Source organism: Silurus aristotelis (assembly GCF_946808225.1).
Source record: "Silurus aristotelis genome assembly, chromosome: 15".
NCBI classification, from domain to species: domain Eukaryota; kingdom Metazoa; phylum Chordata; class Actinopteri; order Siluriformes; family Siluridae; genus Silurus; species Silurus aristotelis.
Genome location: NC_139588.1, coordinates 4176780 through 4191721, shown reverse-complemented (window position 1 = coordinate 4191721; position 14942 = coordinate 4176780). Strand labels below are relative to the sequence as shown.

Below are 14942 nucleotides of genomic sequence, written 5' to 3'. Positions count from 1 at the left end.
CTGGGGCTCCATGCAAGATCTCACCTCGTGGGGTCTCAATGATTCTAAGGAAGGTGAGAAATCAGCCCAGAACTACACGGGAGGAGCTGGTCAATGACCTGAAAAGAGCTGGGACCACCGTTTCCAAAATTACTGTTGGTAATACACTAAGACGTCATGGTTTAAAATCATGCATGGCACGGAAGGTTCCCCTGCTTAAACCAGCACATGTCCAGGCACGTCTTAAGTTTGCCAATGACCATTTGGATGATCCAGAGGAGTCATGGGAGAAAGTCATGTGGTCAGATGAGACCAAAATAGAACTTTTGGGTCATAATTCCACTAAACGTGTTTGGAGGAAGAAGAATGATGAGTACCATCCCAAGAACACCATCCCTACTGTGAAGCATGGGGGTGGTAGCATCATGCTTTGGGGGTGTTTTTCTGCACATGGGACAGGGTGACTGCACTGTATTAAGGAGAGGATGACCGGGGCCATGTATTGCGAGATTTTGGGGAACAACCTCCTTCCCTCAGTTAGAGCATTGAAGATGGGTCGAGCCAGAGTCTTCCAACATGACAATGACCCGAAGCACACAGCCAGGATAACCAAGGAGTGGCTCTGTAAGAAGCATATCAAGGTTCTGGCGTGGCCTAGCCAGTCTCCAGACCTAAACCCAATAGAGAATCCTTGGAGGGAGCTCAAACTCCATGTTTCTCAGCAACAGGCCAGAAACCTGACTGATCTAGAGAAGATCTGTGTGGAGGAGTGGGCCAAAATCCCTCCTGCAGTGTGTGCAAACCTGGTGAAAAACTACAGGAAACGTTTGACCTCTGTAATTGCAAACAAAGGCTACTGTACCAAATATTAACATTGACTTTCTCAGGTGTTCAAATACTTATTTGCAGCTGTATCATACAAATAAATAGTAAAAAAATCATACATTGTGATTTCTGGATTTTTTTTTTTAGATTATGTCTCTCACAGTGGACATGCACCTACGATTTCAGACCCTCCATGATTTCTAAGTGGGAGAACTTGCAAAATAGCAGGGTGTTCAAATACTTATTGGAAGATGCAGAAGGAGGAGAAGGAGAGGAGGAGGTGTAGGAGAGTGGAGGTTCAGGTTGGTACTTTAAATGTTGGTAGTATGACTGGTAAAGGGAGAGCGGGAGCTGATATGATGAAGAGGAGAAAGGTCGATATGTTGTGTTTTCTGGAGACCAAGTGGAAATGAAGTAAGGTCAGGAACTTAGGAGGTGCATTTAAACTTTTCTATCATGGTGTGGATGGAAAGAGAAATGGTGTAGGGGTGATTCTGAAGGAAGAGTACAGTAAGAGTGTAGTGGAGGTGAAGAGAGTTTCTGATAGGGTGATGTACGTGTAGCTGGAAGTTAAAGGGGTAATGATAAATGTCATCAGTGCCTATGCTCCACAAGTCGGCTGTTATATGAAGAAGAAGGAAAAATTCTGGAGTAAGTTAGATGAAGTGGTTGATGCTGTACCTAGGAATAAAAGATTGGTGATTGGGGCAGACTTTAATGGGCATGTAGGTAGAGAGAACAGAGGTGATGAGAAGGTAATGGGTAGGTATGGCCTTAAGGAGAGAAATGTGGAAGGGCAGATGGTGGTAGATTTTGCTTAAAGGATGGAAATGGCAGTGGTGAACACAGAGGTAAAGAAAAGGAGGAGGGGAGTGAGAACTGAAAGAATACTTAGATGGTGGAAACTGAAGGAAGAAAACTATAGTGTGAGATTCAGGGAAAAAGTCAGACAGGGGCTCAGTGGTGGTGAAGAGATGCTGGATGATTATCTCCTCTACTGTACCTGTGTCACTTAAGACTGCTGCTGTTACTCCCATACTCAAAAAGACTAATCTGGACCCGGCAGACTTATCCAACTACCGCCCTATTTCCAACCTGCCATTTGTATCGAAGATCATGGAAAAGGCTGTGGCCTCTCAGCTGCAGTCATTCCTAGCTGGTAACAACCTCTTTGATATTTTTCGATCTGGCTTCCGCCAGCAGCATAGCACGGAGACCGCGCTAGTAAAGGTTGTTAATGATCTTTTACTCATTGGAGACTCAGGTAGTCTCTCTATACTTCTGTTATTAGACCTCAGCTCTGCCTTTGACACTGTCTGTCATAAGATTTTACTTTCACGATTAGCGAAATTAGGCATATCAGGCTCTGCACTCTCCTGGTTTTCCTCTTATCTCACGGGCAGGCAATATCACATCTCCATACACAATTCCAAATCTCCTAATGTCTTACTTAAACAGGGTGTCCCACAGGGCTCTGTTCTTGGCCCACTACTATTCATTCTGTACATTCAGCCGCTTGGCAACATCATTCGTAGACATGGTTTTAGTTATCATTGTTATGCTGATGATATTCAGTTATAAACTGCTTGTCAACCAGATTCTGTTAATGTAAAATCCTTACTCTCCTCTTGTGTTAGTGAGTTAAAACAATGGCTACACTCAAATTTTCTTAGCCTGAATCTGGGTAAAATCGACATTCTGATAACTGGTCCCGCATCTCTAATAAAAAACAACTCTGTGGACTTTAGTCTTGATCTGGATGCTACTACGATTTTCCCCTCAGCTACTGTTAGAAATTTAGGTATCATACTCGACCCCTCACTATCCTTTGATGCCCATATTTGCAGCCTCTCCAAAACATGTTTTTTTCATTTACAACGCATTGTCAAACTGCGACCTTTCATCTGCAGAAATGATGCCGAAACATTAGTGCATGCTCTGATTATGTCCCGTCTCGACTACTGCAATTCACTCTTCTCTGGTCTATCACCTCATTTAATCTCACGTTTACAGTACATACAAAACTCGGCTGCCAGAATGTTAACCTCCAATAAAAAATCTGGCCACATTACCCCAATATTATTTGATCTTTACTGGCTGCCAGTCTCATCTCGCATAAAATATAAAATCATACTCCTCACTTATAAGGCACTAAATGCTCTTTCCCCTCACTATCTTTCCGATCTTCTCTCATCCTATGTTCCTTCACAATCACTCCGGTCTTAAAATTCAGAACTTCTTTGTGTACCTAGATACCGTCTATCCTCTGCGGGTGGCAGATCCTTTTTTGTCATTGCTCCAATACTATGGAACTCCTTACCCATTGCACTCAGAACCATTACCACTTTGACTGAATTTAAATCAAGGCTTAAGACCCACCTTTTCAACCTCCACTATCAGTCAATGCATATGTGTTAGGAGTCCTTCATTTTTCTGAAATGTGGTGTATGTTTCATGTACTATGTAGTGTTCTATCTCTTGTCCTGTATGTTTTTATGTCTATGTTGTCTCTGCTATTAACTCATGCAGCTCCATGTGATCCTTCGTCCTGGGCAAATGTCCGACGAATATGTTTATGTTTATGTATGTTCATTATATTTCATCTGTCTTGATATATTGAAATATTGTACCTTGTAAAGCGTCCTTGAGCTTGGGAAAGGCGCTATATAAATTAAACTTATTATTATTATTATTATTATTACAAAAACAGAAAGGAATCCATTAGGTGTAGTAAAACTACACAGACCCAAAACCTGCGGCAGTATAAACGGTTTCAGATCTGAAATTAAACTCGAACACTTAGAACATAACAGAAGCAGTACCACCCTGAGAGTTACTTCTGCTGACTCATTAATTACACTCACACAAGCTTTTTCTCTCAGAAAAAAAAACTTTCAGCTTGGCTAATTGTAGGGTTCTTTACCTTCTGTCTGTAAAAGGCTATAGAACAGCCTGCAGCCCACTTGGTTACACAATGCTGACAACATACCTTACATGCAGAAATAATTCTTGTCTCTCCATAATGTTAGCAAGAAACGTGAAAGGAAACATGTGAAATAACACAAAGAAAGTTGAAGGTTGAAGGAAACTATGATCTGAGAGCTTTCACGATCAATGGGACTTTATGGAAGCAGAAAAAAAAAAAAGAAGCTGACTGAATAAGCGCCTTTGATCACTCGTACCGTGATGGTTCGAGCTCTGGAGTGGGTGCTGCTGTTACGCTGGTTCTTAGTGCGCTCTGCCTCGTGCCGGTGGACCCACCCCCTCAGCTCACTGGCCATCCTACACAAAAGAACACAAAATACACAACATTTTTTAGTTACATGCAAATATACAGGACGCTAAATACGCATTTATTTTAGAGCCGGTTTGTGAAGTTGCTCAGCAGCACTGAAGGGAAATTCTGTTCAACTCTAGAAACTCGTGTGTGAAAATCCGAGATAATGAGCAGTTTCTGAAAAACTCAGACTGGCCCATTATATTATACGTTATACAGTATATATATTACAATGACCACTGTAGAATATATTAGGCAGAAAGTAAACTTTCAGGTCTCAAAGTTCACATGACATCACCAACAGCCTCCACAAAACAGGGGTGAAAGAATCACAGTCCAAAAATGTTTGAGAGCATCAAGAATCAGAAGACCAGACACATTTTCTGTGGAATTCACAAAAAATACAGGGACGAGCCAAGTTTTTGACCAAAGTGATGCAAAGGTGTGGAGAAAGTATGGATCTGTTCATGACTAAAAACACACACGCTCATGGGTGAAGCATGGTGGCAGTAGTGCCACGGCTGTTTCTGGTACAGACGTGCTAACCTTTATTCATTTGACCGATATAAAGAAAAAAGCAAAAATAAACAAACACAAGCATCTTAAATTAAGAATGCAACAGTTGGTGATGTCACTTGCAATTTATGTTGCGGTATTATGCCACCAAAAAGTTGTTTTTACTTCCCAACTTCTCTGTTTCTTTACTTTTCTCACCCAAAATATTGATTTGTCTGACAAAAGGTTTAAATATTTTAAACATCTAGATGGGGTGGGGGGTGTTTAAAATACGGCGTATAGTGTAGATAAAATAAAACTGTAGCAGTTTGTGGTCTCTCAGTACTAACCTTAGACACTTGGTCCTGTTGACTGAAGGCTGGCAGGGAGGAGGAGCAGCAGGAGGAGTTCTAAGGAAGAGAGGATCTCTTTTAACCACCATGAGAGCTTTCTCCTCTGGAATCGATTCCAAGTCCTCCAGTCTAGTAAAAAGAAAAGAGGGCAAAAAACGGAACATGACAATGAGTAAAACCTACAGGGGAGAACAAACATAAAACAGGCTTGGTTGGAAGAGAGGACACTCACTTTTGAGAAGAATCTGTGTCGATCTTTGACGAGAAGCTAAGCAGATGTCTGCTAATGGGACCAGAAGATGGTGCAAATTTGGAGTCTGCATCTCCCTTAAAAATGCTTCCGATAGAAAGGAAAGAGACAACAAGACTAGTTAGGGAAATTAATAATGTCGCAGTGCCACAAAGGACCCGAACATGCTGAGGTTAAACTAGTAGTTTGACACATAACAGAACCTGAATCCAGCAAATAGCACCATAAAACAGCAGAAACGTTTAAATATTAAATATAAATATTCAACTATTGGTAAACCCTGACAGCAAACAGACAGAGAATGCACTCATAGTTGATGAATTGGAAGCAGGAAAAATGGGCAAGCATAAGGATCAGTGCGAGTTTGTCATGTCGGGAGCTTCAAATAAAAATCCCAAAACCAACAGGCAGTGACATCACCAACACCCTGCACCAAACAGGACAAATCAAGATAAACCGTAAAAAAAATGATGGAAAGGCAAGAGTGTGGAGAAAGAAAGGATTTTCTTTCGCCCATCTTTTTTCGCAATGGAACTCATCATCACAAATGCAGTTTTATGCAACCAAAAAGTGTTTTTACTTAAAAAAAAAATAAATAAATAAATAAATAAACTTGAGCTATTCCTATACTTTTGCTTGACCAAAAAACTGGGTGGTTTTAATGTGATTTTTATAATGGCGCTAGAAATCCCTAATCTCCCTGTGTAATTAAAGACATTTCCCATGCAAACGTATCTCACCTAAAAAATGTTTTATCAGAAAATGGTTTATTTTTTAATTTTTTTTTATTTTTTATAATAAACCATCCTCCAATACAAGTTAAAAATCCTTCCCGTAAATGATAGTTATACGTATGACCATTCTATCATCAACTGTACAGCCTGTAAGTGCATTCATCCGAACAAGAAATTTCTCACTGGAAGTCTTTACCATGTGTGTAGTTTGTTACCTCAACGGCACGACGTTGATGGCCAAGAAAACCAGGACCACCATGAGACACACGGCTCGTCTCTTTGGTGCAGTTGCCTTCAGAATGGTGTTCTAAACACGAGCATGGGGGAGAATTCAGCAGAAAGTCAGGCGCAAGAAAATATCATCCCTTTGGTCCTTCTGGTACAGTAAAACTGATTGCTGTGGTTATTATTTGACTTATGTTAGTGCACAACTTAACTTATGTCTCTATCCATCTTTATAGAAATACTGCACGACCTACTTCATTTAAAAGACCCTCCAGTTGCCGTTTTAACGTCCCGTTTTCACTTTTTAGCTGCTCGTTCTCGGACAGCGCAACCTTCAGACGGGCCTCCAAGGTCAGCAAGTACTCCTTCTTCTTCTTCCTTGATAAAGATGCAGACTCTCTGTTCTTGATCATCCGCTGCTGCCGTCGCGACACGTTGGACTGGAAGAAAAAAAAAAATAAATAAATAAATTAGGGGTTTATTTATTCCTCTTTGTTTTAGGAATATATGCAGCAATTGATTATTATAAAATGAAGCTAAAACTAATATATTTTCCTTTCAAGTTTTTCAAATATGGGTGGGTTCTGCTGGTTGCCTGATTCAGGGAGCTTGTGGTTAACATCTGGTGCTGTAAAGTTGGCACTACTCCCACATTCCCCACACTGTTTAGTGCTACATCTGCTATTCTAAGCCTGCTAATACATAGCGCCTTTATTTAGAATGTGTATTCACAATGTGCGAATGTTTTTTTTTTTTATTACACTTCGGTTCATTCATAAGTGTACACTGCACTGAGTGGTCATGCCAAGTAGTTGAAAAACAAGAGCTGGAGATACGTTCCAAAAATTCTGTTCTACATAACATGCAGCATTAATTGTTGGGTGTGTGATTTGTCACTGTGATTCCAACTAATTTATTTTTAACTCCTCATTTTTGAACTTCCACACACTAAACTTAATGATTGCCCTAGCCATAGCAATGACACTTTTTCACACAGTACCAATGACTGCAGGCTTTTTTCTGCCAAGGTGCAAAGCCTGTAATAGAAGCTTTGCTGGAAGATAATGGCAGGTCCCATGCTGTGCTGTGGATCACAAGCAAGGATAATAAGATAATGCACTATTGCTAGATGTTCTCTGTGTCTAGGCACCAAGCACATCTTGGGACAGATCCTTCAACAGATCCTGAAAATGGGGCTCAAGGCCTTTCTAATTTCAAACAAGACCAAAATAAATGTTGGCCTCTTAGGAAGCGATGCTGTAGAAATTATATATTCCCCACAGTTTCAAACAGAACAGTCTTATTCAAGTTGTCAGATTTGGTCTAGTGTCACATGGGAACTAAAGTTTGATGGGGCCCCATGTGTAACGTCCACCATCCAGCTTTAGTGAAGTTTTATCTTGCACTCAAGTCATTATCGACACGTTCTGGTCTGCTCAGACAGCATTGTGACCATTAGGGCAGCAGAAGATTGATTGGCTCTTTGCAACTTGTCAGCGGAAGCTTCTCAGCTGGGCCTTAAAAACTAGCTTGACTGCCAGGACTGTGCAATGGTATGGCCCTGAGGCTATTTGTATTGTAAAATGGTATGGCCCAGAGAAAATATTACATCTTGCAGAGCTGGACAGTCCTCTGGGTCAAAATTATATGGCCCTCACATGTAATCCCTATTTTATTTACAATGGTGATGCTTCCCAGGGTGTACAGAATTATGTATCTATGCCAAACAACCCTACCTCTGGACACATAATGACCACACTGTTGCTTTCACTGGTTATCTGTAGAGGTTGACTGATGCATCCGTTTTGGCAAATAAATAGTTGATTGCTTGCACTAACGGCGAAAAATCCATACTGTTAGTTTTTCCGGGTTGCGTTATACAGTATGAGAGCAACCTCTAGATGCAAATCACTGACACTGAAGTGTCTTTTTTTTCATCATTTTGCATGTAACTTTTTATTTGGAGTGTTATATTTTTTGTTTGTTTGAATGCATGTCTTTTTTTTAACTCAATATTTATTAATATAATATAATCATTAAGCCCATTTTCATGATTCTGTACTGTTTATTATTTTCGTAATAATGTTCATTACTATTTTACATGGTATGTCGGTCGACCTTTAGTTGTAAGGACACCCTGAAGGCTTTCTCCCCAAGTTGATCTGCTGTCCTTGATTGATGATGAGATCTCATATACACAGCCTTAGTTTGGAGTTACATCCCTCAAACTTAATCACTAGTCATTGCTAATGTTACATAGCAATCCAAAAAAACATTTCTGAATGCAAAAGACCCAGTCATACTGTATACCTTATCAGCTGGACACAGTACAAGGTCCAATGTATTTTTGGCTACGCTGCCTCTAAATGCGTATAAGGAAGCAATCACAGCGAAGCGCTGCACTGTAGACTGTCTCACTCTAAGATCTTATTTGTTTATTTCTGCCTTTCCTAGGAGGACAAAAGGGCCGATTGGACGTGGAAAATTTACTCCTTAATCCTATACGTGACATAGACTTGAAGTGCTAGAAGAGCTTGAGAGAGTTTCAGCAGATATTAGCGATTCAATTCTGATCTGGCTCGTCATTTTGTAAAAGCTTGTAATCGTTTAGTGTATAGATCTATCGAAACAGACAATTTAGTAAAGCGGCATGGGAATACTTGCTGAACAAATGAAATGGTTTGCACACAAGCTGGAGGCAAATCCACCACAAAACCAGAAAAACAGATAGAAGGAGAAAGAGAGAGAGAGAGTAAGAATGGAAGACAACAAAGCTATTACTGTTCTGGCCTGATTTGCTCCCACAGCCAGGCCTTTTTAAGTGTTTGCCCTCAGCATAGCCATAATTAGGCTGTTTGGATCCCCACATGGTACGTTTGCATGTAATCCCCTGAGAAATAGTTCCTTACTCAGGGATTTTTGCTATGGGCAGGGTCTGGGAACAAACAAAATGCTGGATAATCAGGGGTCAACAGGCCAACAGTTAGCCTTGGATATTAAACAGGGTTAGGCTGATTTCTGGAGAAGGGAAGGATCTTTTTTTTTATTTTGGCTGAGACATTGAATGGTAAAGTACAGTACACACTTAAACAACTGCTAAACCAATAATCCATGGCTCAATCAATCTAAAGCCGGTCACTACAATGGCTTTTTTTAAAACAAAAAACAAAGTAAGATTATGAGAATAAAATCGTATCAATGTGGGAATAAAGTCGAAATATTTTGAGAATAAAGTTGTAGCAATACGCATATTAATGTGATAATATATGGAGAAAAGTCACAGAATTGCGAGAAACGGTTTGCTGTTTTGCGTACCAGATGTGGAGGATTTGTTTCAATCCTACTTTAGGTTAGGATTTCGCAAAAAAGGAAATTCTTTGTCTTTTGGCAAATCAGCACAAAGTTATAAATAGTAAACGGACACTGCAGCAGTTCGGTAGGAAACATAATTAATTCAGAAAAATAAAATTAGACAAACATTGAGGAAATTGCCTTTTTTAGGATAGTGGATAATGATGGTTACTGCATATCTGCATGCTATTCGAAGAAGAAATGTTGTTTCTCAAGAGATTATGAGGAATGTGATCAAAGAAATCGTCCCTGAAGGAGATGAACACCACCACATGACTTTTTTCTTCTCATATAGCTACAACTTTAATCTCATAAATTTGACTTTATTCTTAAAAAAATGTTTCTCATATTGCTGCGACTTTAATCTCTTTATTTTGACTATTATTGATAAAAACGCCACCTGGGTTTAGCTTCTCATTTCTTAAACAACCATGTCGGAATGTTAATCTGTTTCAGCAAAGTCAAATGATTGGCATGCATCACGCAAAGAAAACATCTAAGAAGATTGCTGAAGCTACTAAAATTGGGTTAAGAACCGTTTAACGCATTATTAAAGACTGGAAGGATGGTGGACAACCATCATCTTGTTGGAAGAAATGTGGTCGACGATCGCTTAAACTTTTGGTGAAATCAAGTCGAACTCACGCCTATGTTTGTTTAATAGTGAAAGTTGGAGCATTTCCACACGCACAATGCGAAGGGAACTCAAGGGATTGGGACTAAACAGCTGTGTAGCCTTAAGAAAACCACTTACCGGTGAGGCTAATCGGAAAAACAGGCTTCCATAAAGATTAAACTTTGGAGCAATGGAAGAAGGTCATGTGGTTTGATGAGTCCTGTTCCAGAGTGATGGGCGCATCAGGGTAAGAAGAGAGGCAGAGGAACTGATGCACCCATCTTGTTTAGTGCCTAGCGTACAAGCCTGTTGGGGCAGTGGTGTGATCTGAGGTCGCCGCAGTTGGTCAGGTCTCAGTTCAGCAACGTTATGTGCCCAAAGAATGAGGTCAGCTGACTACCTGAATATACTGAATAATATACTGAAAATCCATCATTGGATTTTTTCTTCACTGATGGAACAGGCATATTCCAAGAAGACAATGCCAGGATTCATCTGGCCCAAATTGTGAGAGTGGTTCAGGGAGCATGAGACCTCATTTTCACACATGGATTGTCCACCACAGAGTCCAAACTGTGCTGGAGAAGACTTTGCACAGCGGTCCGACTCTCCCATCATTAATACAAGATCTTGGATTTCGACGGGAATAAACGTTGTGACTTGCAGAAGCTGATCAAAACGATGCAACGGCGAATGCGTGCCGTGATCAAAGCTAAAGGCGGTCCAACAAAATATTAGTGTGAGATTTTTTTTTGGACATGCAGTGTATTTTGACTTTATTTTAGTATTGCTACTACTTATATTTTGACTTTATTCTTGTATTGTTATGACTTTAATCTTGGATTTAAAAATTTTTTCACGTGGCACTAAAACTCTGTCCTATGTTACTTGAACAAAAACAATAAAAAAAATTGAAGTGCCTGGTTATTAATATACATACATAAAACTACATAAAAAACTAATTACATCATATGGTACTTGATGTGCTGGAGGACTTTATCAGTTATGCACATCATTGTGGAGGAATTTGGACTCATTCTTCGAACAATATTGCTTCAGTTTATTGAGGTTTCCGTGTATTTGTTTATGCACAGCTCTCTTAAGGTTCTTCCTCTGCATTTGAGTTGGATTGAGGTCCGGACTTTGACTGGGGCATCATACATCTGGATTCTGTTCTTTTTCATTCATTCTGTGGTAGATTTGCTGATGTGCTTGGGATCATTGTTGCATGGCAAGTTTAGCTGTTGGACAATGCAAATGTTACCTTTAGGCAGCTCACCTCAGATTTATTCAATACCGGGTTCATTCTAGCTGAGGACAAAAGTCACCATTTCTTCTTTGCACCTCATGTCATACCCACTCAGCCATGCATTCTTTTGTTACATTGCAATACTCCTGCTGAAAATCTACACTAATTAAAAAAGTCTCTTTTATTTACTTTAAATGCTGCTGCTGGGAAGCAGACAAGTTTTTATAGTGGGTTTATAGGCCTCCTTTATATAGGCTACCAAGGCTTTAAGCAGTAAATTCACCATAAAGTAAAACTTCTATTTTATTTGTAAATGCTCTTTCAACAATGGTCATTGTCTCAAGCAGCTTTACAGAGACAAAACAGATGACAAACATTTAATTTACAAGTTAGTCACTAAAGGATTATCTCAGGGAAAAAACCTTGAGAGGAACCAGACCCAAAAGGGAACCCATCCTCATCCGATGACAACCAATGTCCTTTCATTATAGTTCCATCTGTTCCCTGGGCAAAATTATTCATGGCAATTGTAGAAGCGATTGTATATAACTTGATATTAATAAATAAATAAATAAAGAAAGAAAGAAATAGGCTTTTACTTGTCACATACAGACAACAGCAGGGTGAAATTCTTATTCTTTTTTTATTCTCTCATATCCCAGCTTGTTAAGTAGCAGAGTGGGTTAAGAACCTCACACAAGGGCCAAACAGTAGCAGCTTGGCAGTACTGGGCATTGAACCCCTGACCTCCAGATAACCTACTGAGCTACTGAGCTACTACTTCCCTGGCCACATTAAAATCGAAATCTATATACAGTATGTGAAACTTTTCGTGGCTTTCACTAATGGAAGAATCTCCTGTGTTAAATCTTTGTTCTTTTACAAACAGCTTCATATAAACTGGACCCAGACCTGCCCATTAATGTAGTGGAACAGTGGAACAGCTAATGCATGTTTTACATCCCTGTTTATTCTGGTCAAGCTCTAAAACCTTCTGCATTGGCAGTGAGACAGCTGTCCCGGTCCTCTGTGACTCTACAGTCTGAACTTTGTTAAGCTGGTATTTTTTTTTTTTTACCCTTAACCTTATATCAAAGGCTTCCAGGTCCAGCACTTAGTTCAGCGAGACCAGGGGTCCCCAAACCATGGCCCTCTGAACAATGCTCATATCATAACTGTTTTTGATAATAAAGGTCGTCTTTGAAACTAAAAAACATCCCTTAGTTATTAATAGAGGTTTATTAATCTGCACTGAGAGTTGATATGATTTTTTTTTTTTTTACTTCCGGTCCGCTGTCATTACAAGAGCAGCATCTAGAGGAGAATCACTGATTGTTTTACACGCGAGACTACAAGCTGCACGGAGAGCCCTATATTATATTTATTATTTATAATTAATGAATGATAGATTTATTCATGAATATATTTATATAAATAACAATAAATATGAAAATATTCATGAATATATTCATATTTATTGTTATTTATATATAAATATATATTTATATTAAAAAGTATCGGTTGATAAATTGGTTATCGGTACAATCCACTATCGCTCGACCTCTAGTTATTAATGTAGCCTAATTATTTGTGAGATTTACTCAGCAACCATATGCATAAGAAACTAACTGTTTTAATTTCAATTTAAATTAATATTTAAAAAAATTTCATTAGGACCATAATAATGCTCCTTTAATAGGTGATATATCTTGTCTGTACCGTTGCAGAACAAAATGACATACTAATCGAGCATAAGGAGGTAAAATATATCTCAACAATAATTGAGATATAACAAACCTGCCCCCATTAAAGACAGGAAAATGTATGTAGCCCTCGCAGAAAAAAGTTTGGGGACCCCTAAGTAAGACGAACTGAAACAATCTTTTGACAAGCAATATATAGTGCATCCTGTCGACCTAATGATTCTTGGGATTAACACGCACTACTGCGGGTTTAATAATTTTTTTAATACTTTCAGTTTAAAAAGTAAAACACAAGCACTCGTATGGTCCACGTTACAGTCAAGGCGGTACAGCAGACAGACTTTCAGGCTCACAGCTGGCCAAAAGCTACAGAAACTTTTTTTCAAACCCTCATGGTCAGAAATGAAACTATTATTAAAATCATATGTGAATCAAACAGACTTCAGAGTATCGATCATAGACTAACAGCATTGTTCACAATGTCCAACCAATAGTCACTTTCTTATGATGGAGTAAGAAGAATTGTTTAAATAAATATTTCAAAATCACTTCTGGGCATCTTACACATTTTATTAATCAACTCTGATTTTTTATTTTTTTTACATTTCAAGTGCAAAAATATAAAGTCTACAGGGAAAGAAACTGCCTTTCCCTCCGCCTTGCAGTGACACTGAGCTGCTGTGGGTGGTTTTTCATGGAGCTGTGCGTGCATGTGTGTGTCATCTGCCACGTTGGAGCAGAAATTTCTGACCCTGTGTACCTTTCAGAGGGAAAAAAAGGCAGCAAAAGACAAAAGCAGAAGGAGAGAGAAACAGAGACGAAAAAGAGGGACAGAGAAAAACACATAATGCTGCCCTTTCATTACACAGCATATACTATCAAACTATAGTGTACAATCCTAAACATCAATCACACAACAACTATGATGTTGGCAACACACACACAATTGGGTCAATTAGAAAAACCTGTTGTTGTCCCTGGTTGACTTTGCGTGATCATCGCCACAATCCTGGCTTTTTGCAAAATCATGACTTCATTAGAGTCCTTAATACGCCCAAAAAATAAAATAAAATAAAAAAATAACACTAAAACATTTTATCCAATCTCTGAGGAATTTCTGATCGATCACTGGATAAAGGAATGCACATACAATTCCAATATGGAGCTGTGTGTGTGTGTGTGTGTGTGTGTGTGTGTGTGTGTGTGTGTGTGAGATCTTTTTTTTTTTATCTACATTGTACACCTAAATAAAATATTGAAAATCAGCAACAACACAAACACACATAATGCGTGTTTATTTGTTTAGTGCTTTTTAACAATGAACATCTTCCCAAAAGCAGCTTCACGGAAAATTCTAAAATAGGAATTTATGTATTAGTGCTATAGGTTTATCCCTTATAAGCAGACTGCTCATCTGGCTTACTGTACTTTCCGGCTTACGGTCCACTGCCATTATGAAAGTGGCCTCTACAGGCGATCACTGACACTAACATGCTGTTTGTTATTACTAGCGGAATGGCATGCTGCACGGAGAGCGCTGTATTACATTTATTTATAATTGATTGATTATATAATTATATCTATTAGCGAAAATATTCATTTTACCTCATTTAGCACATTTTCATGATTCAGTACTGGATTTTATTAAAATATTTTATTATCAAGTTTTTTAAAGTTCAGTATTATTTGCATGAAGTGCTTGTTTTTCTGTTACAGTACGCCTTGGTCAACATTAAAGAAAGAAAAAATGATGTGGCCTTTTACAGAAAAAAGTCTGGGGACCCCCTGACCTAGAGAATAATATCTAGATGCAAGTATCAGGCTTGCGAATTCGAATCTACCGTCACGATCTTAAACCCAAATGTCATTAAATGTTACCGTTACT

The 14942-nt window shown here is 39.0% G+C and overlaps 1 protein-coding gene across 1 annotated transcript in view; it reads right to left on the bottom strand.

The window, feature by feature from the left end:
- Positions 1–14942, bottom strand: part of atf6 (activating transcription factor 6) — a 47442-nt gene that overhangs the window by 11933 nt on the left and 20567 nt on the right. Inside the window, exons 8-12 of the mRNA XM_083563051.1 lie at positions 6393–6578; positions 6129–6220; positions 5162–5266; positions 4927–5058; positions 3987–4086 (exon numbers count right to left, since the gene is read on the bottom strand). Of these exons, the coding sequence (XP_083419177.1) occupies positions 3987–4086; positions 4927–5058; positions 5162–5266; positions 6129–6220; positions 6393–6578 (615 nt within the window). The remainder of the gene's footprint in view (positions 1–3986; positions 4087–4926; positions 5059–5161; positions 5267–6128; positions 6221–6392; positions 6579–14942) is intronic.